The sequence below is a fragment of the Peromyscus californicus genome, unplaced genomic scaffold, assembly GCF_007827085.1.
Source record: "Peromyscus californicus insignis strain IS unplaced genomic scaffold, ASM782708v3 Scaffold_12__1_contigs__length_115047231, whole genome shotgun sequence".
NCBI lineage: Eukaryota > Metazoa > Chordata > Mammalia > Rodentia > Cricetidae > Peromyscus > Peromyscus californicus.
This window is the reverse complement of record NW_026294413.1, coordinates 68507466-68534339: the sequence shown is the minus strand read 5'-3', so window position 1 is coordinate 68534339 and position 26874 is coordinate 68507466. Positions and strand designations below refer to the sequence as shown.

At 54.3% G+C, this 26874-nt stretch overlaps 2 protein-coding genes and 1 long non-coding RNA gene across 14 annotated transcripts in view; 2 read left to right on the top strand and 1 right to left on the bottom strand.

Moving 5' to 3' along the window:
• Positions 1–7815, top strand: part of LOC128107390 (dehydrogenase/reductase SDR family member 4) — a 13839-nt gene extending 6024 nt beyond the window's left edge. The window contains exons 3-8 of the mRNA XM_052733205.1: positions 1657–1758; positions 4209–4279; positions 4359–4410; positions 4682–4816; positions 5254–5309; positions 7275–7815. Of these exons, the coding sequence (XP_052589165.1) occupies positions 1657–1758; positions 4209–4279; positions 4359–4410; positions 4682–4816; positions 5254–5309; positions 7275–7389 (531 nt within the window). The 3' untranslated portion in view covers positions 7390–7815. The remainder of the gene's footprint in view (positions 1–1656; positions 1759–4208; positions 4280–4358; positions 4411–4681; positions 4817–5253; positions 5310–7274) is intronic.
• LOC128107391 (uncharacterized) overlaps positions 1–26874 on the bottom strand; it is a 32560-nt gene that overhangs the window by 2669 nt on the left and 3017 nt on the right. Inside the window, exons 2-4 of one of the 3 annotated variants that reach the window (XR_008217058.1) lie at positions 18724–18946; positions 1155–1411; positions 1–1066 (exon numbers count right to left, since the gene is read on the bottom strand). The exon at positions 1–1066 is cut by the window's left edge and continues 2669 nt beyond it. This is a non-coding gene — a long non-coding RNA (uncharacterized LOC128107391). The remainder of the gene's footprint in view (positions 1067–1154; positions 1412–18723; positions 18947–26874) is intronic. The other 2 variants (XR_008217059.1, XR_008217060.1) reach the window with 2 other exon arrangements.
• Positions 7994–25942, top strand: Carmil3 (capping protein regulator and myosin 1 linker 3). 10 transcript variants are annotated; one of them, XM_052733195.1, is made up of 40 exons: positions 7994–8733; positions 10346–10440; positions 10710–10760; positions 10876–10935; positions 11023–11138; positions 11324–11421; positions 11675–11745; positions 11847–11920; positions 12113–12221; positions 12301–12389; positions 12917–13011; positions 13238–13324; positions 13528–13637; positions 13776–13853; positions 14326–14402; positions 14480–14584; positions 14675–14744; positions 15209–15290; positions 15382–15478; positions 15622–15676; positions 15754–15926; positions 16142–16210; positions 16409–16502; positions 16613–16711; positions 17058–17186; positions 17339–17452; positions 17887–18062; positions 19018–19105; positions 19226–19360; positions 19600–19663; positions 20020–20228; positions 20714–20814; positions 21419–21734; positions 22047–22175; positions 22964–23030; positions 23141–23230; positions 24717–24835; positions 24987–25167; positions 25342–25452; positions 25579–25942. In XM_052733195.1, exons 1-40 carry the CDS (start codon positions 8694–8696, stop codon positions 25605–25607), a joined length of 4152 nt encoding a protein of 1383 aa, XP_052589155.1. In that variant the 5' UTR covers positions 7994–8693; the 3' UTR covers positions 25608–25942. The 10 variants fall into 10 exon arrangements, with proteins under 10 accessions (XP_052589155.1, XP_052589154.1, XP_052589156.1 ...); XM_052733194.1 differs by having other exon boundaries at positions 24993–25167; positions 25342–25461; positions 25579–25941; XM_052733196.1 differs by having other exon boundaries at positions 25582–25941.

Genomic DNA, 26874 nt, shown 5'->3' with positions numbered 1-26874 from the left:
GCTCAGTCAACACACAGCCTTCTCCCCTGTCTGTGCTGACAGGCCTCAAAGGGAGGAAAGGGTGGCAGAAACCAGAAGAGGGAGAACACCCTCTGCTGTGGCCCATTACCCTGCCCACTTCCCGGACATTCACAGAGCATAACATACATCACTCTCCTTCTGTTCTGTTCCTGCCGGCCACATGTCATCAGGCTTTTTGCATATAGCCAAGGCAGGCGACTGAGACTTTGGGCTACAACACCCACATTTAGAATGCATGAGCAAGTGCCAGTCGGTGGTGGTTTTAAAGGTGTCTGTCACTTTAAATTTTTGTTAAATGAATGCGTCCTCGACAGCCTGGGTATTCCTTTAGCGGTGTAGCAACAACTGAGCTTAGCACCTAGTTAGCGAGAATAATTAGTTAAAAGGAGAAGGTAGCAGATGGTGTGCATGGTTAATAACACCCCTCCTCTGCCAAATTGGAGGCACAAAGTTGACTGAGGACCCATTACATGCTATTTGCCCAAGGCTTCAAAATTGCCAAGTCTGGGCAAACACAAAGCCTGCGTTTAAGGCGGCTTCTTAACTACTGACAAAGCTTGTTGGCGTGTCCTCCCAGGCCTTCGCCACCTACTTACAGCTTACGAAGGAGGTGAGGTGTCTCCTTTCTTGGCTTTCTCAGTTTTGCCTTGCCTCTGCTGTGCCACTGGGCCGAGAAGAGAGAGGGAAACGACCTCAAAGCCGAGTGTGAAACCCTTCAGAGCCGGGCTAGCCGAGTGTGGAACCCTTCAGAGCCGGGCTAGCCGAGTGTGGAACCCTTCAGAGCCAGGCTAGCCGAGTGTGGAACCCTTCAGAGCCGGGCTAGCCGAGTGTGGAACCCTTCAGAGCCGGGCTAGCCGAGTGTGGAACCCTTCAGAGCCGGCTAGCCGAGTGTGAAACCCTTCAAAGCCTGGCTAGAGTCTTCACCATCACAGCTCTCCTGCACAGCTGGCTTCGGAATGACCCCAACTGGCTGTTGGAGGGCTCCTAGGAATCAGCTCTCTGCTGGAGTCAGAGTCTGACCTCAGTTCAGCCGCCACTTTGTACCCTGAAGGGGAAAAAAAAATCCCTTTACCTTTCCCAAACACCAAAGAAATGGGCCACCCTACTCTTAGATGTCCCCACAGAATAGTTACCGAATTACAGTCTTGAAAAATGAACCTCCTTGGACCTAGGCGTCATCACTTCCACCATGAGGAAATTGGGCTAGAATGATCCTCCTCCTCCTCTGGGATCTTCCTTCATTCAGGTACATGTGGACAGGCTGGCTTTGAGGTCATGGTAACATACTCAAGGAAAGTGGTCAATAGGTACTCGAGGAAATGGGGCCGGGACTCACGAGGAGGTCCAGCAATAGATTTGAGAAGTGGAGGCATAAGATTGAAGGAGCGCACTAAAAGGAGGTGTAAAGAAAAGAACAATGGGTCAGAGACACCCTTACAAGAAGGCGCAGATTGAGAGAAGCACAGAAATAAATAATAGCTTCAAATGTCAGCAGCGCTTAGGGTGGCTTTGGAGAGAACCCGCTTCGAGAAAGACATTTGACAACTACTCCTGAGATGAAACTCCACATCAGCATTGATGAATGCACCTCCCTCCCTTAACTGTAGCCCTGACGCATACCTTCTTCCTCTCTAGGCTGTGAAGCTTCACCAAGGGGTTGATATCCTGGTCTCCAATGCCGCTGTCAACCCTTTCTTTGGAAGCCTAATGGATGTCACAGAGGAGGTGTGGGACAAGGTAAGAGATTAAAGCAGCAGGGAACTGGCCTTAGAAAACCACTGTCAGCACAGCCTTGGCCTGCCTGCACATGCCTCCTTCCAGAGTGTGGATGTTAAGGGCTCACCAGGGGCTTTACCAAGTGTGGGGGTTGGCTCCCCCCGCCCTGCTTTTCTCTCTCACCTCCGCTTGTCCCTAGCTCCGTCTACTGTCATTTGCTCTGTGCTAGCTACCTCTGCTTCCATTCCTCACCTCTCTCTCCTAGCCTGCTCACCCACGCCCTTCTTCCTGGTTTGTTTCCAACAGAAACATGGTAGCTAAGAGGCCAACAATACTATGCTTAAACTTACCCACCCACCGGTCCCCTTCTCAGCTGTTGGAAAAGAATGCTTTTTCATTACTTGGGAATGTTAATAACTGCCGTTGACTGAAATGTCAATTTTGGCGAAATTACAAAAGTTGATGCATTCTAGCATACAGCCTTTGGATATGACCTGTTTCTTCTCTTTCTAACCACGCTGCTAAGAAAATTCTACGTGCCTAAAAGATGCTAGGGTGTTGGCTTTCAGGTGAATGTGTCTTGTCACATCATATTCATAATGTAATTCGCCCATCTACATACACCCTTTAACAATAAAGCTCTAATCTAAGGTCACTATGCCCACATGATTTGGATATGCTAAATTCTTATGATCCCCCTGTGGATTTCTCAACACGAAAGTTTAAGGGTAGCAAAAGTATTATAGTTTATTAGCATTCCAAACAAAAAGACCAAGGTGCCAAAGTGTTCTTCATTGCACCAGTTTCTGGTTAAGATATTTTGTAAAGTAAAGAAGCCTCTTTTGGGAAAAGTCAAATAAAACAAGTTTGTAGATCAGTAATTTTTCTTCTCCTTTTTACTTGTAAGTTTTTTTAATTTTTTTATTTTTAATTTTGTTGTCGTTGTTTTGTTTTGTTTTTGTTTTTTGAGACAGGGTTTCTTTGTGTAGCCCTGGCTGTCCTGGAACTTGCTCTGTAGACTAGGCTGACCTGGAACGCACTGAGATCCACCTGCCTCTGCCTCCCGAGTGCTGGGATTAAAGGTGTGCACCACCACTATCCAACTTAATTTTTTTTTTAATTTTTATGTGTATGTGTTTGGCCTGTATGTGTGTTTGTGCACCACATGCATGCAGTGCTCACAGGGGCCAGAAGAGGGTGTTGGGTAACCTGGACGTTAGACCTCTAGTGTACGGGTCATCCCAGTACCGGGGAAAACAAGACCATGGTGAGAGTTGACTGACCAGTCAGTCCAGCTGAATCCATGACCTCTAGGTTCAGTGACAGACCCTGTCTCAAAAAACAATAATAAGTTGGAGTAGCAACTGAGGAAAATACCCTGAATTGACTTCTGATCCCCACATGTACACATATACCTGCCCCCACAAAAAAAATTAAATAAAGCTGAGCATGGTAACACATACCTGAAATCCTAGCACTAGGGAGGCTGAGGCAGGAGGATTGCCTTGATTTCAAGGCCAGCCTGGGCTACAGAGTAAGAAAATAAAACTGTATAGATATGTGAAGAGGTTAAGTCAGGCCAAAGGCAAATAACTAGAATCAAGGTAAAGGATGCTGGATATTCACTATATTTCTATCTCAAATGTTTAGTAAGATTTCTCAGACTGGCCAGGTGGTGGTGGCGCACACCTTTAATCCCAGCACTCAGGAGGCAGAGCCAGGTGGATCTCTTGTGAGTTCAAGGCCATCCTGGTCTACAGAGCGAGATCCAGGACAGGAACCAAAACTACACAGAGAAACTCTGTCTTGGAAAAAAAAAAAAATCAGACTAAGAAGTTAACATAGGAACACAGAAAGTGAACAACCCACTACTTAGAACACTGTAAGAAGGTCATACATTTGAATTTTAAGTTTGAGATATGGGATTTTTGATCGTAGAGTATACCCCAGCTCCCCACAAATGTTCCCTCATTACTCTGCTTTCTGATAAATATTCATCCAGACAGTCCATTCTGGAGGTCCTCTCACTCCTTAAGGGCAGAAGCCAAGGAGGCAACAGAAGCCCCTAGGTGTCTCGGGTCAAGGTTACATGTTCCCTGAGAAGCACAGGCCACTCTAGTGCAGGTCCAGGCAGCGACCCAATTCCAGGTCTCCCCCCGCCACTCCCCTGCTTGGAAGAAATACAAAATCCAGCTCAAATCCCAAGCAGCCCTGAGAGGTCAAGCTGCTTGTGGACTGGCTGGCTAGGAGAGATGCCTTCCCTCGGTCTCACCTGACCTGATTGATGTGCCGTCAGTTAGCTGTGAGAGGCACCTCCCCAACCTTGAACCCCAGTTTTTCCCCTTGTTAGGTCAGCCGTGCCCAAAATCTCTATCCACTCCAACAGGCGTTTTCAGGAGACCTGTGTAACTCCTCATCACTGTGCCCTTGCATCAACCTTCTCATGTTCTCTTCCTTTCTGTTGGCTTCAGGTTCTGAGCATTAATGTGACGGCTACGGCCATGTTGATAAAAGCGGTGGTGCCAGAAATGGAGAAACGAGGGTAAACGATACTGAGCGGAAGCTTGGGTGAGATGGGGCCCCCCATGGGCCAAAAGGGCTCAGCTCTCTTTCCTTTTCAGAGGCGGCTCGGTGGTGATCGTGGGTTCCGTAGCCGGCTTCACTCCATTCCCTGTAAGAACCTACCACCTCTACCCTAGCCTCCATCCTATACTGTCCACCCCTCCAACTGCCCAAAGAAGGATTTTAGATCATTCTACCAGTCCTCTCCCACAAAACAGACACCTTGCTTTCATGAACCCTAACCTACCTGAGACTACAAGGCGACTTCTGACTGTGACCCTCCCTTACAGGAAGTGCCTTTTGGGCTCCTGCCTTCATTGTACAATAAGAACCAACGATGACCTGCAAAGTAATGAACTAACTCATTCTCTTCTTTCCCCAGGCTCTGGGCCCTTACAATGTCAGTAAAACAGCTTTGCTGGGTCTTACTAAGAACTTCGCCTCAGAGCTGGCCTCAAAGAACATTAGAGTGAACTGCTTGGCGCCTGGACTCATCAAGACTCGTTTCAGCAGTGTGGTGAGAAGGGAGAACACTGAACCCCCAGACACCCTGGAAGGATAGGGAAGCCCGGTGCCTGAGTCCTGAACCCCCACCCCTCCATTCCTGCGGCCTGGGCTTTTGTGTATCCCCTCTCTTTACCAGTTACCTTCCCCAGACCAGACCCTCACATACTCCTTTCCTACCGGGCTCTACCGAGTGAGGAATGTGGACCCTACCCATATTGTATCCCGTCTCCTAAAGTGGATGAGAATTGAGGAGACCAAGCAAGATTCCTGAATAAGACCTGGCAAGGATGAAGTAGAGGCCCACAGTGGGGAGAGCAGGGAGTGAGGAATCAACAAGGGATGAGAATTGGACTCCTCCTTCCCAGCTGTGGCAGGGACAGACAGCTCCCTCCTTCTCTTCCCATGCTTTCCTCTTCTTACATAAAAAGGTTTCTCTTCTTCCTGCAGTTATGGAAGGACACATCAAAAGAGGACATCATAAAAGATAGCATGAAAATTAACAGGTAAGCTGTCACGGGTGAGAATTAGTGTGACTTAATGACAGAAACCTCACCCCTGGCTCTCAGTCCCACAGATGACACAGCATGCCTCTCCTAGACTTCACAAATTCATAAACCCATCACTCCTATGATCTGACCAAGGACACTGCTTTCATTTCAAAAAGCAAAGTAGAGCTCTCATTCGCTGTCTGCTTCTACCTCGAACCTGTGGAGACCAGAACCCAGAAGACAGTGGCGTTTCCAGCACTCAGATTGATGGGTCCTACAAGCCAAGTAGAATGAGGGTGAAGGCCACAGAGCCCAGACTCTGCCTGAGGATCTGTACATCTCTCTCTTCCTCAGTGGGCTAGTGTAACTACTCAGACATTTCTGCGAGGTCTCTATTGCTCTGGATTCACTGCCTTCTGACTTCTCTAGCTTGACTCCTCAAGGACAAAGCCTAGCAGTATCTACCTCTTTACTAGTCCAAACATTCCATCCAGCCTTCCTTGGGTTCTCCCAAAGTCATGCTGAAGTTGGGCATGAGCTTTAGGCCTAGTTAACAACTTGTTGACAAGTCAGAGCATTGCCATTCTAGAGACTCCAGTGAATGATCTAACCCAGAGCAGCTGAGTCCTGGCTGCACATTTGAATGTCTAGGGAAGCAATGACAAGCTCAGTTGATCAGGGCCCACTCCCAGGGACTCTTCTGTAATTGGGCCATGGTGGAATTTACACATCATTCCCCCTTTCCTTTATTGGGCCTCCCAAGTAACTACAATGTGCAGCTAGGTTGGAGAAACACTCATCTAGGCCTTCTAGTCACTCACACTGTCACCTCTAGAACATACAGAATCAAGATACAAACAATGGGATTTAGTACATTCTTACAGAATGGATCTGGTCTTAAAAGGATAAAAATAGCTTCCTGAGAAGGATCTGTACATTGAACCTGTACAAATGAAATAACTTGATCATGCTATTCCTGCCACAAAGACTCTCTGACACTTGAGTCGTGTATATGTTGAAACAATTTCTTTTGAAACACAAAATTAATTGTTCACCATTTTATCAGTTCCACTTTGCATTCTGGTGTCTAAAAAGAGTGTTTCTATATATAACATGGTTTTGCAGGAATCTGTATTTTTGCTTATATAAATGATAACTACATGATCGTAACCACCCCATTTAATAGGGGGGGAAAAAGCTGTACACAGGTTCTGAAAAATCACCTAATTTTTAGCTTTTTTTTTTTTCAGTATGTACGGGTGGGTTGTTTTTGGTTTGGTTGGTTGGTTGGTTGGTTTGGTTTTTTCTTTTTTTTTTTTTGGTTTTTTCGAGACAGGGTTTCTCTGTGTAGCTTTGCGCCTTTCCTGGAACTCGCTTTGGAGACCAGGCTGGCCTCGAACTCACAGAGATCCACCTGGCTCTGCCTCCCGAGTGCTGGGATTAAAGGCGTGCGCCACCACCGCCCGGCTGGTTTGGTTTTTTCAAGACAGGGTTTCTCTGTGTAGCTCTGGCTGTCCTGGAACTCGATCTGTAGACCAGGCTGGCCTCGAACTCACAGAGATTTGCCTGCCTCTGCCTCCCGAGTTTTAGGGTCAAAGGCGTGTGATGGGGGTTGGGGATTTAGCTCAGTGGTAGAGCGCTTGCCTAGACAAGGCCCTGGGTTCGGTCCTCAGCTCTGGGAAAAAAAAAAAAAAATTCTCTCTCTAAAAAAAAAGGCTCTCTCTAAAAAAAAAAAAAGGCATGTGATGCCTGGTACATAGGCATCACATCCCGTGGAACTGGAGTTTCAAACCATTGTGCCTTGTGAGTGTGTTGGGACACCTGGGTCCTTTGGAAGAGCAGCTAGCCAATGGTCTCAACCACTGAAACATCCCACCAGTGCCCACCTGATAAGTCTTAAGCAAATTTCACGCCCTGTGGGCCAGTTGAGAGAGGCTAGCCTGATTTACATTCGCTCCCTCCTTGTTTCCTGTTTTCCAGGCTAGGCAAACCAGAGGATTGTGCTGGCATAGTTTCTTTCTTGTGCTCTGAAAATGCCAGTTACATCAATGGCGAGACGGTAGTGGTTGGAGGAGGCACCCCTTCTCGCCTCTGAGGACCACCTCTAAGGACCGAGAGACAGCCTACCAGGGCTAACTCCAGCTGGTGTGTGTGGGAAGGGTGCAATCCACCTTGTCTCTGTGGCCCTTCCTTGCCGCTGATTTTGTTCACCCCACAAAATCAGCTCTACCCGGTAATAAATCCCTGCTTTCTCTGTGGTCAAAGTGTGGTCAGATGAGCATCTCTGCTGTTGCTATGGCCTTGTAAAAAGGCTTGGGGGGTGAGGGGGGGGGTGGAAAGGACTTTCTGAGAAGACTGTAGCTACCTTGATGAAGAGCAAGTCCCCCTTACCCGCCCCCTCCCCGGTCTCTGGAGAATTTGAGGGGAGAGAGAAGGGACCTGGAGTGAAAGGAACAGAAATGAAAATTAACAATTTACAAATAAGGTACAAATAAAACGAAGATGATCGCGTTGCTCTGAATCAGTGTGTGCTCATTTCTCAATGTGGGGTGCTTAGAGTATCTGGGAAGTCTGGGCAGTGCTGGATCTCTGGATTTTCCCCAAGCCTCCTCCCTGTCTCCAAGGCCTGAGCTTGATGCTCAAGGGTGGAGGTGTCTGCCGAGCTGCCAGCTTGGGGGGGGGGGGGGGGAGGCGGCTCGGGAACTCCCAAGTGCTACTCTTAGCCTCACACCCCCAGGGACGGTGCCAAGGACGCCACGGGGATCCCCGACATTCGACGAGCGAGCCGAGAACAACCAACTCCCTCCCTCCCATTCGGACAGGTCTGCTTGCAGCATCGCCCTTGACTCTGAGTTCCCTCCAGGGTCAGCAAGGACGAGCTGGACGGTTCCTGAGCAGGAAGGAGGGGGAGGGCGGGGCCACAGAAGGATGACCCGGGGAGGGGGTACCAAGGCACATATAAACAAACAAAGAAATTGAAGCTTCTGCTCCGGGTGGCCGAGGCAGGCGTGGGTGGCACGGGCAAGTGGAAACGCTGCACCCCCGCCCCCGAGATCGCGCGGCCACCCGGCGCCGCGCTCTGGGTAGCCCGCGGGAGGGGTCGTCGCGAGCGCGCGCGGGGTCTCACGCGGCTCGCAAGCTCCGCGCGCATGCTCCATTGGCCAGCTCTCCGGGAGGGGCGGGAGAGCCGGCGCTCAGTAGCCGGGGGGAGGAGCGCTCGCTCAGCCGCCCCTGACTGGAGCGGGCTCCGCCGCTACTGCAGCGCTCAGCGCCGGGCCCTGCCGGAGCCGGGACTAGCATGTGCGGCGCCTCTCGGGAGGCGGCGGCGGCGGCGGCGGCGGCGGCGGCGGCTCCTCTGCAGCAGCAGCAGCAGCAGCAGCAGCAGCAGCGGCGGCCGCCATGGCCAAGGCCAGCGTGGAGCTCACCCGCGAGCTGCAAGGTACGAGGTTGCCTTCATCTCCGGACGCCCGGTCGGTCCGCGAGCATCCAGACCCAGTGCTTTCCTGCGGTACACCCCCAGCCCGGCGCCTCCCGCCCCCTCACGCATCCTCGCTCCCAGGCAGTCCCTTCCTCTGCATCTCAGTCCCAGCTTGGCTTTCCGTGGAGCATCCTTCTCTGCCCCACTCGCCTCACCCTATCAGAACCTTCCTGTCCCGGAGCCGCCCGTCCCGCTCTCCGGTGACAGGTGCAGTTCCCTGGCGCTCTTGGGGGCTGACTCTTCAGCGTTCTTGACCCACCCCTCTGCAAGGCATCCAGTCTTCCCTCCCTAGAGTCCCAGCTTTCCCCCACCCTCGCCGGGCGGGGCCAGGCGTTGGGAGCTGCCCCTGGTCCTGACTGCTGCTTATCTCCACACCCTCCCTCCTCCCGGCCCCGCCCCGGAACTGGCCCTGGAGAGGCCCCCCAGGAGCCTGGCAGCGCCCAGGCCAGTGGGGCAAAGGAGGGAATCAGGGCAGAGGCCCTGGACTAAGGCTAAAACCAAGAGCAGGATTTCTGCGGCTCATCTCCCATAGCCCCCGTCCCAGCCTGCCCCCTTCTCTTTACCCACCACCCACACCTCCAGACCTCTCTGGATCAGTGATTCCCAGCCATATCGCCTCTAATCCTCCCCCCCCCGACCTCCCCCCGCCCCGCGCCGCGCGCGCATCACTGCTACAACCCTGACCCTCAAAAGCAGGAGCACAGGCTAGCCCATGCAGAAAGCAGAACGCTCAAGGATATTCAGAGCCCTATTGCACTCTGGAGCTCTCTCACACCTACACATGCACTTAGAAGCACAATCATGAGATGTGTGTACACACATCTTACAGAAACTGCACTTCCACCACATATATGCGCGCGCGCGCGCGCGCGCACACACACACACACACACACACACACACACACACACACACACACACACGGGTAACTGGATGGTTCTATCAGAAGATGGGTATGGGCTCATTGAAACATTGAGTCTTTCTCTTACCCCACCCTCCACACAGGAACTGTCTGGCACTGTGCCCCTTTCCTATGCAAGCCAGCACTCATTCACACTTCTCTGTCCCCACCAATGCCACATTCAGGCTCCCTGGCGCCGTCAGAAGACAAGCATACAGCCGCCGCCGCCGCCGTAGTGAAAAGCAGATTCTCACACCCAGACCACCTAGGATACAGTCGGGGGACATTCCCACCCCCACCTCCCACCCCCCAACTCCACACACACACACACACACACACACACACACACACACACACACACACTGACTCACTGTGTATATGTTGGTGGTTGCTGTAGTGGATGGGTGGGAAAATCTTTCACACCTTCAGAAGTGTAAGATACATGCTCCCACAGACGGTATCATTCAGCAACTGTCCCCTGACTCAGGCACACTGGGAGCCAGTTTTCTCACTGCCTCCAGTGACAAAGTCATCCAGAAAGGAAAAGCCTCTGCCCCATACCTCCCTCTCCAGTGTCTCTTTGTGTCTGTTCCTCACCTCTCATCTGCCCCTTCGTCTCTGGAGAGTGGGCTGGGGGATAAGAGAAGTTCTGAGCAGGTCCTACCCATCTGCAGACAGCATCCGGAGGTGCCTGAGCCAGGGGGCTGTGCTCCAGCAACATCGTGTGAAACTGGAGACAAAACCCAAGAAGTTTGAGGACCGAGTGTTGGTGAGAGCGTTGGCCTTGGGGGAAGAGAGGAGATACTCAAGGGCAGCTGAGCTGGAGCGGGGTGGGCAAGAGAAACAGCTGGGGTGGTGCTGGGGAGACACAGCCTAAGGGAGAGAGGACCAAGCCAGACTGGGTGGATGGACAGGAGCTGAAGGGAGAGTAGGAAAAATGCAGGGGGTGGGGTGTCTTGGAGAAGAGCTGAGGAGCTAAAAGAAGGCAAAGGCACCATGGCCCAAGAGGCTGCCCTACGCCATTGATGTTCTCTGCAGGCCCTGACCTCCTGGCGCCTCCACCTTTTCCCCCTTAAAGTTCCTGCCAAGGTAAGTTGGGCTAAGGGGTGGAGAATGAGTGGCATGCTCCTTTCAAGTCCAGTGGCAGGCCCTTACCAGGAGCTGAGCTCCCCACCTACCCCCCACCCGGCCCGTGCCCCACCAGGTGGAGAGTTCGTTCAATGTCCTGGAGATCCGTGCCTTCAACACCCTCAGTCAGAACCAGGTGAGCATCAGGGCTCAGGCCACGGCTGGCTGGGCCGATTAGAAGAGGGAATGGGTATCTTAGGCTCTGCCACCCCCTCCCCCTCAGATTCTGGTGGAGACTGAGCGTGGCGTGGTGAGCATGCGGCTGCCGTCAGCTGAGAGTGTGGACCAGGTGACGCGGCATGTGAGCTCTGCCCTCTCCAAGGTCTGCCCTGGCCCTGGGTGAGTGGCAGATAAGAGGTCTCCCGAAGGATTAGACTACACAGGCAGCATGCTCCTTCCTGCTGGTCTGGGCTCCCAGGACAAGAATTCTCTCTCTGCTCTTCCCTGGAGACCCCCACACCGCCATCCAGGGAGAACTGAGGGCCTCTTGTACCTCTCTCTGAAAGGATTTGTTCATCTTCCAGGTGTTTGATCCGGCGTGGAAATGCAGACACCCCAGAGGGGCCCCGAGACACATCTCCCAACTCTGAAACTTCCACATCTACCACTCACAGTGTGTGTGGTGAGCAGGGGCAGATGTGAGAATGTGGGTCTTGGAGCACCCTGCCCCATATCCAGAACCCTCTGTGCATGGGTTTTGCCTGGAGGGTCTTTGCCTGTCCTGAGGACCTCAGGCTCCTGGACCTCAGGAGGTTTATGTCGTGGAAGGAGCCTGGGACACTAGCACATGCAATGACCTTGACCATACCTTGAAACCCAAGCCCGTTTCCCCTCCCCCTCGCCAACACGGAGCCAGCGCGTCTCCTGCCCTACAGGTGGCTTCTCTGAGACCTATGCTGCCCTGTGTGACTACAATGGACTTCACTGCCGGGAGGAGGTGCAATGGGTACGTTGGGCAGGAACTTGGCGGGGGGAATAGGTGGGGCCCAAAGGGAGGGGGCAGCGGAGGGGGCTGGAGCAGATGTGAGCCGCTTCCACCTCTCCAAGGATGTGGACACCATCTACCATGCTGAGGATAACCGAGAGTTCAATCTTTTGGATTTCAGCCACTTGGAGAGCCGGTAAGCAGACGGGCAGAAACTTAAGCCCCAAATTCCCAGCCTTGGCCTTGCCCTTCTCAAGGTTCCCATTCTGGTCCTCCCCACAGGCCCTGCTTTACCCCTCCCATTCCAACCGTCTACCCCACTGCCGTCCACCCATCTAGCTTCCCCCACCCAGCCATCCCACTCTTAATCTCTTCATTCTTGGCCCAGTTCATCCTTTCTTGTCCTGTCCAATACCCCCAGAGATTTGGCCCTAATGGTGGCAGCCCTGGCCTACAACCAGTGGTTCACCAAACTCTACTGCAAAGACTTGAGACTGGTAAGAACTAGGACTCGGGGAAGGGGAGCAGAGAGAGTGTTCTTCTTGGCTTCTGATTGCAGGACCCCTCTGTCCTCAGGGCTCAGATGTGCTAGAACAGGTGCTACATACCCTCAGCAAGTCGGGGAGCCTCGAAGAGCTGGTGCTGGACAACGCTGGGCTTAAGACGTGAGGCCAGGCTCCTCCGTGGGCAGTCCTTTCTTCATATAGTCTTAGAGTCCCCGGATCATCAGAGTGTGATAGGAGGCCCTGGGCTATTTCATCTAGCTCCTTGCTTTATAGAGGAGGCTGATGTTTAGACAGGCACAAAGCAAGCCAGAGCTCAAACTGGGACTCAGATCTCAGCCCCTGATGGCCCAGCTCCTGACTTACCTCCAGAACACACTTCATGTTCCACCAACTTCCAAGCAGGGTGGGCCGCTCTACTCTTAAGAACCCAAAGCTGGGTTCTGCCTCAGCATCTTCCTGAGGTGTGGAACATGCATAGGCATGTAATACAGAATGTAGCCCCACCTTCCACCTCCCACGAACTCCTGCGTGAAAATCTCCCTGGTCAGCCCCGAATTGCTGCTCCCCCGTGGGGCCCTCTAACATTACAGCCCCAGCCAGACAGGCAGATAGGAGATGGGAGGGCAGCCAGGGGCTGGAGACTCGGGGCTCAGCTCAGGACAAATCCTTCCTCCCCTTCCCTGAAGGGACTTTGTCCAGAAGCTGGCCGGGGTGTTTGGGGAGAACGGGAGCTGTGTGCTGCATGCCCTCACTCTGTCCCACAACCCCATCGAGGACAAGGGTGAGCCCCAGCCCTGAATCCTATCCCCACTGCTATGCAGACCCCAATCCCAGCCCAGAGCCCAACCTAGGTTTGAATAGGGCCTTTGCAGCCTGAGGATTGCCCTAAGCCCAAGCTCTTCCATCCTTGACCCCAGGCCTACACCCCACTCTAGCCCCAGCCTGACCACACCAAATGTACCCACTAATAGCCATTCACCTGCCCACTTTCTCTCTCCACTCCCCAGGTTTCCTCAGTCTGAGCCAGCAGCTCCTCTGCTTCCCTACTGGCCTCACCAAACTGTGCCTGGCCAAGACTGCCATTTCCCCTCGAGGTACTGACACCAGGACCCCAGGTCTCTGACCCTATTCGAATGCTGCCTGAGATATTGACCCCTAGGATGTACCCCTCACTCCCACACCATCCCAGCGATTGGGAGGGAGAAAAGAATCACAGTGGGCAGTGGGGGGGAACTCATGTATTAAGAGGATGAAGTGGGGATGGGGGCCAACCCAGCCCAGTGCCCGCTGTGCTCAGGGCTCCAGGCACTGGGTCAGACCTTCGGGGCCAATCCGGCCTTTGCCAGCTCCCTTCGATACCTGGACCTGAGCAAGAACCCTGGGCTGCTTGCCACAGATGAGGCCAACGTGAGTCCATGGAATGTAGCCTCAGCCACCTACAAAAGCATGCTTGGGATTCAGGGGCCAGGGAGTGTCTATCCCATGGCCCCTAAGGGTGAGGAGAGGCTACCACATCTTTCCCTTCGTCTACCCTTTCTTTCTCAGGCCCTCTATAGCTTCCTGGCCCAGCCCAACGCCTTGGTACACCTGGATCTGTCAGGGACTGACTGTGCGGTTGACCTGGTAAGGGGCTGGGGAATGGAGGGGCCAGAGAGAGGGTGTGAAAACACGGGGCAGAGGAGCCTTCCATCTCTCCCTCCCTGAGTCCAGAGAGACAAAGCTCCAAGGAGGACTTCAGGTCCATCCACAGCGTGCGCTGTGTGCACTTAACTCAGGTCACAAGGTCATGCCGGCTTTGCCTAAAAATAGACCCTCACTCCATTCCTGGCACCGAGCTCTGTCCACTAGCGGAAAAAGACATTTCCCCTAGCTTGAGAAAATGCTCCTGGAAGCCAGCAGTGGCCTGTTCCACCAAGACTGCCTGTCAGTCTCTCTCTGTAGCCCTCCCTTCCACGGAAGAGCAAACTGGGCCTTGAAGAAGCTGAATGAGCATTCTCAGTGGAAGTCTCAGAGAGAAATGTCAGGAACTTGATAGGGGTGGGAAGGGGCTCATGCTCTTCCCAGATCTTTTAAAGCCCACTCTGTCTCCCCACAGCTTCTGGGCGCCCTACTTCATGGCTGCTGCTCCCACCTCACCTACCTCAACCTGGCTCGAAACAGCTGCTCCCACAGGTGCGGGAGAGGGGGCCGGGAGGAATCAGTAATTGACGTCCATCGCCCTCCCATACTGACTCCTGAGGTCTCCACAGGAAGGGCCGGGAGGCCCCACCAGCCTTCAAGCAATTCTTCAGCAGCGCCTACACCCTGAGCCATGTCAACCTGTCAGCCACAAGGCTGCCCCTGGAGGCCCTCAGGTTGGGTGGGTGAAGAGTTGGAGGATACCCAGGGGAGCCGTGGAGGTGTGGGGGAGGAGTAAAGTAGGCCTACTGACCTTCCTGCTACAGGGCACTTCTTCAGGGCCTCTCCCTCAACAGTCACCTCAGCGATCTGCACCTGGACCTTAGCAGCTGTGAGGTGAGCTCCGTTCCTATCTCCCAGCCATCATCCTCGGTGTCACACACACACACACACACACACACACACACACACACACACACACACACACACACACACACACACACACTGGGGAGCAGAGAGAGGACACCAGGTCTCTGGCCTGACCGCACCCCTTCCCCTCTCAAACCGGCCATCCGAGTTCAGACTCCAGTATCTCTGCCTCTAAGCTTTGGGTGGCAGATACCAGGCTTGCCCAGCAGAGGGCAGGAGCAAGCTGTCTTCAGAGCAGCGGCTTTTGGCTGAGGGAGGAGGGCCCCTAGGGATGGATACAGTAGAGGAGTCTCCCTGATTTTATACCCAAGACCTGATATGACTTTAAGTCCTTGGGTGACTAGTATGATATCTAAGGATTAAACGTGCTCATCCCCTACCTCATCCACCCACCTTCTCTGGCCTTTCGCCCCCGTTCCCTGTCCCTGCAGCTCCGCTCAGCAGGAGCCCAGGCCTTGCAGGAGCAGCTGGGGGCTGTCACCTGTATAGGCAGCCTAGATCTGTCTGACAATGGTGAGTAAGACTGCTCCGTGAGCATGAAGCCCTGAGGAGGCTTCTGTTAGCCTTGGGCCTCAAGGCCGGGACTCTCCCGTCTGCTGAACAGGGTTTGACTCAGACCTCCTGACACTGGTACCTGCGCTTGGCAAGAATAAATCCCTCAAGCACCTGTTCCTAGGAAAGAACTTCAATGTCAAGGCCAAGTGAGCCCCAGCCTGTGTCCACAGACCCTGCTCCCATCATCCATCACTCCTCGTGGCTTCCTGTATTACCTCTGGCCACCAGTCTCCTCTACTAGCATGTCCCTGGCCCCCTCCCCTCCTACTCTGACCCCAACTCCCTACAGGACTCTGGAAGAAATCCTTCATAAGCTGGTGCAGTTGATCCAGGAAGAGGATTGTGTGAGTGACCAGGCCGAGGAGGGAGCTTCAGGTGGGTGGTAGTGAAGACTGACCCCCAACCTCCGTTTGCCCACCAGTCCCTGCAGTCATTATCCGTGGCAGACTCCAGGTTGAAGCTTCGCACCAGCATCCTCATTAATGCCCTGGGCAGCAACACCTGCCTGGCCAAGGTGGACCTGAGCGGTAACGGCATGGAAGACATCGGAGCCAAGATGCTGTCGAAGGCGCTGCAGATAAACTCTTCCCTCAGGTGAGGCCCGCGTCTCCACCCTTTCACCTAGACCCCCAGCCTGCTGACACATGCACACATTTCCCCCTTTTGGCCTTCGTGTCCTCCGCTTCCGGAACTGAGTCCGAGTCAGCCCCATTAGCAGGGGAAAAGGGGGCTCCAAGAAGGAGGCTACACCTCTGGCCTTTACTGAGGACCCAGGGGAGTGGTCACGACTGATGTCCACCCTCCCCCAGAACTATCCTATGGGACCGGAACAATACATCTGCTCTGGGCTTCCTGGACATTGCAAGGGCCCTGGAGAGGTGAGTGGACCAGGGCTCTGTCCCGATGCAGGCCGGCCCAGCCTCCCTGGGCCAGGACGAGAATTAAACTACCCTAGGTACATCCCAGTTCCCAGACCTATGGGATAGGGAAATGATGAGCAAGAGGAGGCTGGGCTGGGGGGGGGGGGGCTCTCCACTTTACCTCTCCCCTCACCTAACTATACTCCTGTTTCCCAGCAACCACACACTGCGCTTCATGTCCTTCCCTGTGAGTGACATCTCTCAAGCCTACCGCAGTGCCCCTGAGCGCACAGAGGATGTGTGGCAGAAGGTGAAGGGCAGTGTTTTAAAGCAGGGCAAAGACAGCGGGGGGGGGGGGGCAGGGGGGGCAGAGGCAGCCCACCGCCTCAACACTGACCCTTCCCACTCCACCACCTCTAGATCCAGTGGTGCCTGGTGAGAAACAACCACTCCCAGACATGCCCCCAGGAGCAAGCCTTCAGGCTGCAGCAGGGCCTGGTGACCAGCAGCGCCGAGCAAGTAAACATTTCCCTCCCAGGAACACGGGGCATGCAGGGTACAGGTGCCATGTGCTGAAGCACACGGATGGGCATCCCGTGGTGCCCCAAACTGGACTGAGCAAAAAGGCACTCTAAATTATGGGACCCCCCCCCCCAAATATGCACCAGGCAAATAAATAGCAGCCAGGGTAGCCCCAGCCCATGGGTACCGAGGACTCCAGGGGCTCAACTAGGTATTCGGGAAGGGCGTTCCGAGGAGAGAAGCCATGCAGAGATATCGCCACCACCTCTGTAAGTGCTGGCAGCATGGCCCACAGGGTCTGACCTGAGACCCCCTGCCTGCCGCTCCCGACACTGTGCTCCAGATGCTGCAGCGGCTGTGTGGACGAGTGCAGGAGGAGGTACGAGCCCTGAGACTGTGTCCCCTGGAACCTGTGCAAGATGAGCTGCTCTATGCCCGGGACCTCATCAAGGATGCCAAGAACTCCCGGGCGGTGAGCCCTCCACAGCCCCACCCTTCCCGTCAGTCTGGAAAGCCAAGAAGGCCACCCAGTTCTAGACCGGGAGCATCTAAGCACTGCTCCATGCATCTGTCCTCCCAGCCTGGGGCCCGCCTGGGGCCTGATTCTGACCTCTTCCTCTCCAGCTCTTCCCCAGCCTCTATGAGCTGGGCCACGTGCTGGCCAATGATGGGCCCGTGCGGCAGAGACTCGAGTCGGTAGCCAGCGAGGTATCCAAAGCTGTGGACAAGGAGCTTCAGGCAAGTTCTGAGAGAGGAAGGAGACCATGGGTCGGGGGAGCCCAGTGTTGACTAAAGTTGAAGTCAGCAAGGAGGCCAGAGGGCATGAAGGAATGGAGTCGAATTTCCCTATATTCCCCTGTGCCTGCAACAAGATAGCCTTAGAATTGTTTTTTCTGTTAGCTGAAGTGTTGGATCCTGACCTCCAGCCCCTTCCTTTCTCAAATTCCGGTCTTTGGGTTGACTCTCCCCTGTCAGTATGGCAGGCTGGAAGGGCACTGGCCAAGGCGGAGAACCCTGAGTATCCAAGGCTCGGACACTAATGGCTGTGTGACCTTAGTTAGGTCCCTCCGTCTCACCATGGGGAACTATAGAGATGGCCTAAAGACTTCCACTGCGGCACTAGCCCTGATCTGTCCCTGCCTGGACCTCTGGCTTTCCTTCTTCCTCATCAGGTGATTCTGGAGTCCATGGTCAGCCTCACGCAGGAGTTGTGCCCTGTGGCCATGCGCGTGGCAGAAGGACACAACAAGATGCTGAGCAACGTGGCAGAGCGGGTCACTGTGCCCCGGAACTTCATCCGCGGAGCGCTCCTGGAGCAGGCCGGACAGGACATCCAGAACAAGCTGGAGTGAGAGGCGGAGGATGGCAATGGGATGAGATTTGGCCCAGAGCACTTAGGGAGTTTGGCGCTCTCGGCGATGAATAATGAATGGATAACCTTCCATTACAAGGGATAAATCTTTAACCATGGCAGCCATGCTATTTAGGATCTGACCGGTGTTTGCCCCAGAAACCTGGGTGCTGAGATGGGGCACAAGGGTCAGGGTGTTCCATAGATAGGTCTGTACTCCCCTGACCTACACATATACCGGGAGTTGCCTTCTGAAAGCAAAACACAGCCTCCTCAGAGACATGGACAAAGAAAAGTATGTACAACAGGAGTATGAATATGCTTCCTTTTTCCTCCATGCCATCACCCCCTTCGTTTCATTTGGGTATAAGTGCTACCATTCACTTGGGTATAGGTGCCACCATTCACTTGGGTATAAGTGCTACCATTCACTTGGGTATAAGTGCTACCGTTCACTTGGGTATAAGTGCTACCATTCACTTGAGTATAAGTGCCACCACTCACTTGGGTATAAGTGCCACCACTCACTTGGGTATAGGTGCTACCACTCACTTGGGTATAAGTGCCACCACTCACTTGAGTGTGGGCACCACCTCTAACTAAAGCATGGGAGAGTTAGTTACTATGTATATTGTGAAACAGTCAGCTCAAGGCTTACCAGCACCCAGTTTACCTAGCTCCGAATCCCTGGAGCTCCCGACCTGGAGCCTCCTTGTTCCGGCTCCTCCTACAGTTCCGTTGTCCGCACACCTAGGCTGAAATGATCTCTGTCTGGGTCCGGCACCTGTGACTGTAGATATGGCTGTACTGGACCCAAGGTGCAGCCAGCAGCAACGATGCTGTCTGTAGGCAGCCAGCCCAGCTGGCCCATTCTCAGGCATCTGGGGAGAGAAGGGGTGGAGGCCCAGAGGTCAGGCCTTAAGTGGCTGAAGAGCCCCACTTCTACCTACAGTGAGGTGAAGCTCTCTGTTGTCACCTACTTGACCAACTCCATCGTGGACGAGATCCTGCAGGAGCTGTACCACTCCCACAAGAGCCTGGTAAACATTCTGAGCCCAGGCGGACTCAGGCCTGCCCTCTGCCCTGCACCATCCTGTCTGTCCGGGGATCAGGGGAGTGAGCAGCTTCCTCAGGGTCCTGTCATGCTTGTCCTTCCTCAGGCCCGGCACCTGACCCAGCTGAGGACACTGTCAGATCCACCCGGAGGAGCGAGCCAAGGGCAAGATCCGTCTTCTCGGGGCAGAGGCAGGAATCACGACCATGAGGAAACAGACGATGAACTTGGGACCAACATCGTGAGCCCCCACCACACACACCCACTGCCCTTTTCCCTGAATCCTCTCCTTGGACCTGCTCAGTGTCGCCCCTCACGTCTCCGAACTCCACCTCTCTAGGCCCAGCCTCTCCTCCTCCCTCGTTCCAGATCCCCAGCCACCCGAGGCAGACAGGCTGGACTCCAAAGCAAAGGCTTTGAGGGAAGGGCGGAGAGAGTCCAGACGAGGCTTTGGCCCACTCTTTGTCTCCATTTCTGCAGGACACCATGGCCATCAAAAAGCAGAAACGCTGCCGGAAGATCCGGCCAGTGTCTGCCTTCATCAGTGAGTCTACAGCTTCAGTCTGACGCCGTGGTTCTCAACCTGTGGGTCACAACCCCCGGGGGGGGCGTCAAATGACCCTTTCAAGGGGTCACCTAAGACCATCTGAAAACACGGATCTTTACATTATGATTCACAACAGTAACAACATTACAGTCATGAAGTAGCAACGAAAATCATTTTATGGTTGGGGGGGTCACCACAACATGAGGGACTGTATTAAAGGGTCGCAGTGTTAGAAAGCTGACTGCCCTGATGTCCTTCACATCCTCCCCTTCACCAGGCCTCCTCCCCCGCGTTTTCTCTGCCTCTCCACCCTGACTCCCCTGTTGGTCCTTGTAACACTATTGTATCCACAGGTGGGAGCCCTCAGGACATGGAGAGCCAGCTGGGGAGCCTGGGTATTCCTCCTGGCTGGTTCTCGGGACTTGGAGGTAGCCAGTCCACAGCAAGTGGCTCCTGGGAAGGTCTATCCGAGCTACCTACTCACGGCTATAAACTAAGACACCAAACACAAGGGAGACCTCGGCCTCCCAGGACCACCCCACCGGGACCTAGTCGGCCCAATGTAAGTCCCAAAGGCCTAACTAAGAACCAACTGTCCATGGCAGGGCCAGAGCCAGGGCTCTAAGCCTTAGATGGGCGAGAGCCAGCAATACCTGATAAGAAGTCTGTCTTGTGTGTGTTTGATGGCATAAAGCTATAGTCACAGCTACTCAGGAGGCAGAGGCAGGAGGGTCACCTGAGCCCAGAAGTTCACAACCAGCCTGGACAACATAGTGAGACATTCCTCCCATCTGAAAAGGGGGGGGTGGGGGGAGAAAGACAAGGAGGGAAGGCAGGAAAGGGGGAGGAGGGATAAATCTATCTTGTGATTTATTTTTAGTGGCCGTGACATTTTTATTTTGGTGGTGGGTAAAGCGGAGAGCCTCGAAGCTTAGGAAATGTCCTGTTGAACTGAAGTCTAAACTTTCATGGGGCCAAGTCCAAAGGGGAAGGTCCTGGGAAGGTCTGAGAGGTGGGGCTGCCTGCATCTGACCTTGCTCCCGGCAGGTGCCAGTACCCGGGCCTCGACAGGAGAATGGGTCAGCCACCCGTCTAGACGAGGGGCTAGAGGACTTCTTCAGCAGAAGGGTCATGGATGAAAGCTCCAGGTAGGAGGCACACTCCCCACCCTCAGCAGGCCACAGCCTCTCTGAGGGTTCCTTTGTCCTCCAGTTCCCAGAGAGGGTCTCTCCAACAGCAGTGCCCCCCTAGCCAGTCTCTCTGGGAAAACTTCTGTGCATTCTTGCCCTGACCCACCCATCCTCTAGGTCTCAGGTCTCTGAATCCCCTCAGGATGGCTGAAAAGTATGGAGCGAGCACTGATTGCCGGTTGGGGTCTGGGGTTAGGGACAGGTCAGGGGTGACAGGCCCCGGATGGAGTGCCATTTTGCAGTGTGAGACCCTGAGTGGTCTCTGTCGCTTATGCAGATTCCCCTGGGACTGTACAGATGTGATGTCATTGGGGAAGCCGAAAGAAAAAATTAGGGGAGGGGACCTGGGGAAATAGAGTCACTTTGGGTTCAAGAGGCCACTGATGGTTTATGACAGAGAAAGTAAGGACAGCCTTCCCTGCCTGAGTGCCCAGACTACACTGGAGGAGGGACTAGAGGGGGAGGAACTGGGATACTTGTTACACTTAGAACGGACCGGCACCAGCTCTACCTTAAGCCCTGCATCTGTCACTTGTCACCAACCCACCCCACCTCTGCCCAGCTACCCCCGGACTCTGAGAACCGTGCGGCCTGGCCTCTCGGAACCACCCCTGCCTCCACTCCAGAAGAAGAGACGGAGAGGCCTGTTCCACTTCCGCCGGCCCCGAAGCTTCAAGGGGGACAGGGGACCAGGGTCCCCCACGGCTGGACTCCTCCTCCCTCCACCCCCACCCCCACCCCCAACTCAGGAGAGCCCTCCCAGTCCAGACCCCCCAAGCCTTGGCAATAACTCATCTCCTTGTTGGAGCCCAGAGGAGGAGAGCAGCCTTCTTCCTGGATTTGGAGGGGCCCGGGGATCTGCCTTATGCAGGAAGATGGTACGTGGGGCACAAGAGCCACATTCTCCCTTTCTCCTGGCCTACACATGGCCCACTCCCTGATCCTAACCCAACTTTCATGGGAGAATTCTAGAACTCAGGGCTCTGGTGAACACTGGTAATTCAAATTCCCTTTTCTTGAGAATGATCCAGAACATGCTGTACAAAAATGAAAATGTTAGAAGAATTCTCCCCTAGAATCAAGGCAGGGCTTCCCCCAGAGCTGGGGTCTCACTGAGGCATCAGACCTCCCCATGACTCCCCTGCTGCCTAGAAAGCTTCTCATACCTTTAACAAGAGACTTTGTTCTAGGGCACAGAGAGGTTGGAGCCAGGGGAGGGGACCCCAGCTCCTGGGACCGCGCAGCAGCCAAGGGTCCACGGCGTTGCCCTTCCTGGCTTGGGAAGAACCAAAGGTTGGAGCTTTGATGGAAAACGAGAGGTAAGGGGGGCCCAGGGTGGCAAATGTGGTGTCCTGTGGGTTCTTTCCAACACCCCACTTCCCTTATCCCTGGTGGTCAGCGGACAAAGGGTGTCTTTTTCCACATTGTTAACGTGGAATCCAGGACTCAGTTTACCTATTAGAGCAGTGTTTCCCAACCTGTGGGTCGGGGTTAGATGACCCTTCTTTCACAGGGGTCACATATCAGATCTTTACATTATGATTCATAACAGTAGCAAAATTACAGTTATGAAGTAGCAACAAAAATAAATTTATGGTTGGGGGTCACCACAATACAAGGAACTGTATAAAGGGTTGCTGCATTAGGAAGGTTGGGAACCACTGTTTTAGGGCTCGTAAAACAGAAGAAAGGGTCATAAAAGTACTTGCTTTAGGAATACTCCGTTCCCCAAACTTCTGCGGCTTGTGTTACAGCCTTCGTGACTGGCTTGTACCTCATTCATGAGCACCTAGTTAATATTTCCATGCTATTTCTATGTAGATCAGCTCACCTTTTCCAATTTAGTCTGGGCCTAACCATGCTCATCTTTAAGATCACAGGCACTTTATAAGACTCGGTTTTTCTTCCACAACACATAACATAAACCAGCAGACTGTTCCTTCTTATGCCCCCAAGGCGATGTGGTGCTGCTCTTTGGAAACAAAGTCTGAGTACCGAGGAACTCAAAACCTGTGACTGACAGGAGCCTCTAGGGCAGAAGCTCTGTCAGCTGCTGTCTCCATGTGGAGGAGACTTTTCTCGCAGCCTGACTCAGCTGTCCTTTCAGGGCGCAGGCCCAGACCAGGAGGACAGCAGCCAGGCTTGGCAGAGACGACGCTCTTCGGACGATGCGGGTAAAGTCGGCCGCCCTCACGGAGTCCTTTATCCCCTCTCTCATCAACGCCTCCTGATTTTCCCGTCCATTTTCCCTTTCTGCTTCGCATCCCCCCCTCCACCACTCCAGGGCCTGGAGCCTGGAAGCCACCACCTCCCCCGCAAGGCTCCAAGCCGAGCTTCAGCGCCATGCGCCGGGCAGAGGCCACGTGGCACATAGGTATGTAGAGCCTGTTCTTGGCCAACAGCACTGAAAGTCAAAGAACCAAAAGCCATGTCCCCCTCCCTCCGCCCGCCCCTGTGCTGGGGAATGTTCAACCAAGGGGAGGCAGGGGGAAGTCAACACTGTGAGCCTGTTTAAAGGTATTTACAGGGATATACTCCCCCCCAAAAAAAAAACACAAACCACCCAGTCCAAACCCAGGCTATGCAGCGCACAGGGCGGCTTCAGCAGGGTTAAGCAGATGTGAGAAACGCTTTGTGGATGCTTCTGAAGAGTCCTCTATGACAGGTGGCAGCCCTGGCCGCTGGCTGTCGGCTGGGATGCCCTCTAGAAATGAGGCCTCGCTCCACACCTTAGCTGGGAGAGAGGGTGGGCCAGCTGTGTCCGGCCCCTTCGAACACTGCCGGCCTGTTCATCAACCTGTCCCCAAGAAGAAGCAGTGGCTCTGTTCCGAGGTCAGGGTCTCGAGTATGAGTCCCACTCAGCCACCTGTGACCTCACGCCGGCTCCTTACTTTCTAACTTTGTGATTGGGGGGGGGGGGGGGGATGATTATTCTAAGTGTTCCATTTTCCTCCTTCTGGGTTCAGAGGACCTGGATTCAGCCGAAGAAGGCACTAAAGCAAAGCTAGCCTGTCCAGCACCAGCTCAGGTTCCCAAAGGACTGGGACGCTGTGTCGGCACAGACCAGATCTCCCTGGAGACCCAGAAACTCCCCTCCCCGTTTCCTACGTCTAGGCTAGGGCGCAGGAGCAGAGATAAAGGATGAGCAGGCAGGTCTGGTTTGAGGGCGACCTGCTCCTCATTGTCCCATCCTGTTCCTGTCTGTCCCTCCCCTCCTCCTGTGGCGCTGCCGCCATGAGCCTCGTCAGTACCCGTATGCCTACCCCATCCTCTGCCCAGGGTTGGGGGCAGCTTCAGTCATTCTCCATCTCTGTCGCAGACCGGATGAAGCATCCAGAGCAGGGCTTCGTCCTTCATTTAGTAACCCACGGTAGCCAGGTGCTGTGTTGCTCAATGATGAGAGACAAACACAGCATCTGACAGGCATTCCACTTCCGTGCTCATGTGGCTTAAAGTCACAGGCGAGCATGAGAGGGCATCTCTCCTCAAGGCTCCCACTGTCTAAATCAGACTTGCAGACAATGCTGAAAGTGCCAGGCTGCAGCCTTGGCAGGCCCCTAGGCCACTGCGGCCCTGAATAGGCTGCTGTGCCTGGGGACCCAGGAGGTCTTTTATTCTGACTCTGCTCCGGTGGGCAAAGGCCTGAGCCCTGCTGGCCCCAGATAATGACCTCAGGGCAGTCCTGGGAACCGGTGGCTAGGACCTGTGAGAATCAAAGAAGACATGGAAAGCAGAGAGGCTGGAGCAAATGAGCTTGGATGGGGGTAAAGTCCTGGCCTTGCAGGGCATCATGGGAAGGGTAATAGGAGGGCTCTGGACAGATGCCTTTTCGGTAGCTTCTCCTGTCTTCCCTTCCCCAGCTGAGGAGAGTGCCCCCAACCACAGCTGCCAGAGCCCTAGCCCAGCTTCCCAAGATGGAGAGGAAGAAAAGGAGGAAACCTTATTCCCAGAGAGGGCGGTCCCAGCTAGGAATGCCAAGGTGAAGGACGGAAGATGGGTGGGGAGGGCATTTTAAAGGGGTAAAGACACTAAAAGACCAGCAATGTCACAGTGAAGGCCAGTGGTGGGTGGGGAGGGTCCTCCGAAGGAGTCAGAGACTAACTGACCCAACGTCTTCCTTGCTCTGCCAGCTACAGGACCCCCCCATAGGTCCACGTCCCCCTAAGCCAGTGGCTGTACCCAGGGGTCACAGGGCCCCCCAGGTGCCAGGAGGCAGAGAAGAGCCAGAGACTGGCGGTGCTGCCCCAGGAGTCAACAAGCCCCGGCTGAGACTGGGCTCACAACAAGACCAAGAGGAGCCGGAAGTACCAGGTCTGCCACCCTACCTGAGTGGGGGCTTGGGAGAACCCTGGGGCTTTGGTCCCCCCATCAGATCCCCTTCCAAGGCATGGAACAGGGATAAGTGACAACCAGGAGTCGAAGCCTGGATGAGCACCCAACTTGTGAGGCCCGCTCGTGTGCCAGGCTTGCTATGACTCTTTTCAGGACCCTCTGACCTGGGCCGTCGAACAGCCCCCCTGAAACCCAAGAGAACAAGGCGGGCGCAGTCCTGCGACAAACTGGAACCTGACCGAAGACGGCCACCTGACCCTACAGGTGCCTGTGGTGAGACACCGGGTCCCCTTCCCCCTGCTCGGTCAGACGTGGCATCCCCTCACGCCCCAGCACTGGGTGGCCGGCTCTCTTTGCCCAGGCAACAGGGTTCCCTGGATTTGTCCCCAGCAGGAACCAGTGAACCAGGAACAGATTGACAGCTGCGGAACACCCTCCCCAGCCTTCCTCGACATGTGCCTCATAAGGACTCAGGCCCCGTCCACCCCTGCTCCCCCATCCCTTGCCAGCCCTCACCCTACAGGGCGGCACCACTGAGCAGATGTAGGGGAGCAGGGGCGGGGACTGGAAGGGAGGGAGCAACCTGAAGCAGGGAGGCCCTCACACCTGCCTTGCCTCACCTCTGTAGAGAGCTTTGGGCAGAGGCTGTCTCTTCCCATGGGGGAGGGTAGATCTCTGCCCCTCTATGCCCAGGGGCTCTCTCCCCACTTGTATAGAATAAAATTAAAAAAAAAAAAATCACCGTCTGTTTCTAGTCTCCACCATCCGACCTAGCCACCGCTCCCACCTCCCCTCTTCTCACAAGCCCCCCCCAGGGTTGCCCACAGTTGGGGGCAGTGAAGGGCAGCTCACAGGTCTGGGGCTCCACCAGGAGGAGGGGACTACAGAGCAGCTGACAAAGAAATGACAAGTCATGGGTTCTGTGCAGAATCAGGGCCTGGGAAAGCGTACCAGGGGGAGACTGGGAAGCTTGTGTGTGTGTGTGTGTGTGTGTGTGTGTGTGTGTGTGTGTGTGTGTACCTGTGTGTGCACCTGTGTTCACTGACATAGTACATGTCGTGTTATCCCGTGGGTACCCTTTTCAATATTTTATTTTGTGTATATGCGTGTGAGCACACCTGTGTCACAGCATTCATGTGGCGGTTGGAAGACAGTCTGTGAGAGTCAGTTCTCTCCTTCTACTGTGTGGGTCCCCAGGACCAAACTCAGGTCCTCAGGCTTAGTGGCAGTAGCCTTCTCCTGCTGAGCCATCGACAGACCTCCTTTAGACACTCTTTTTTTTTTTTTAATATGTATGACTGTTTTGGCTGAATGTATGTATATATGTATGTATGTATGTCTGTATGCATGCATACCTGGCACCTGTGGAAGCTAAAAGAGGGCATCAGATCCCCTGGGACTGAGGTTACAGAGGGTTATAAGCCACCACGTGAGTGCTGGGAATCCAACCCAGGTTCCCTGTAAAAGCAGCAAGTGCTCTAAACCACCCAGCCATCACTCCAGCCCCCGCCCCCAGATACTACTTTTTTAAATCCTTTGTTTTTATTTTATGTGTCTGGGTGTTGTGCCTCTGTGTGTGTTTGTGCACCGGGTGCATGCCGTGTCCACAGAGATGAAAAGAGGGCACTGGAGTCCCTAGGGCTGGAGTTACACATGGTTGTGAGCTGCTGTGTGGGTGGGTGCTGG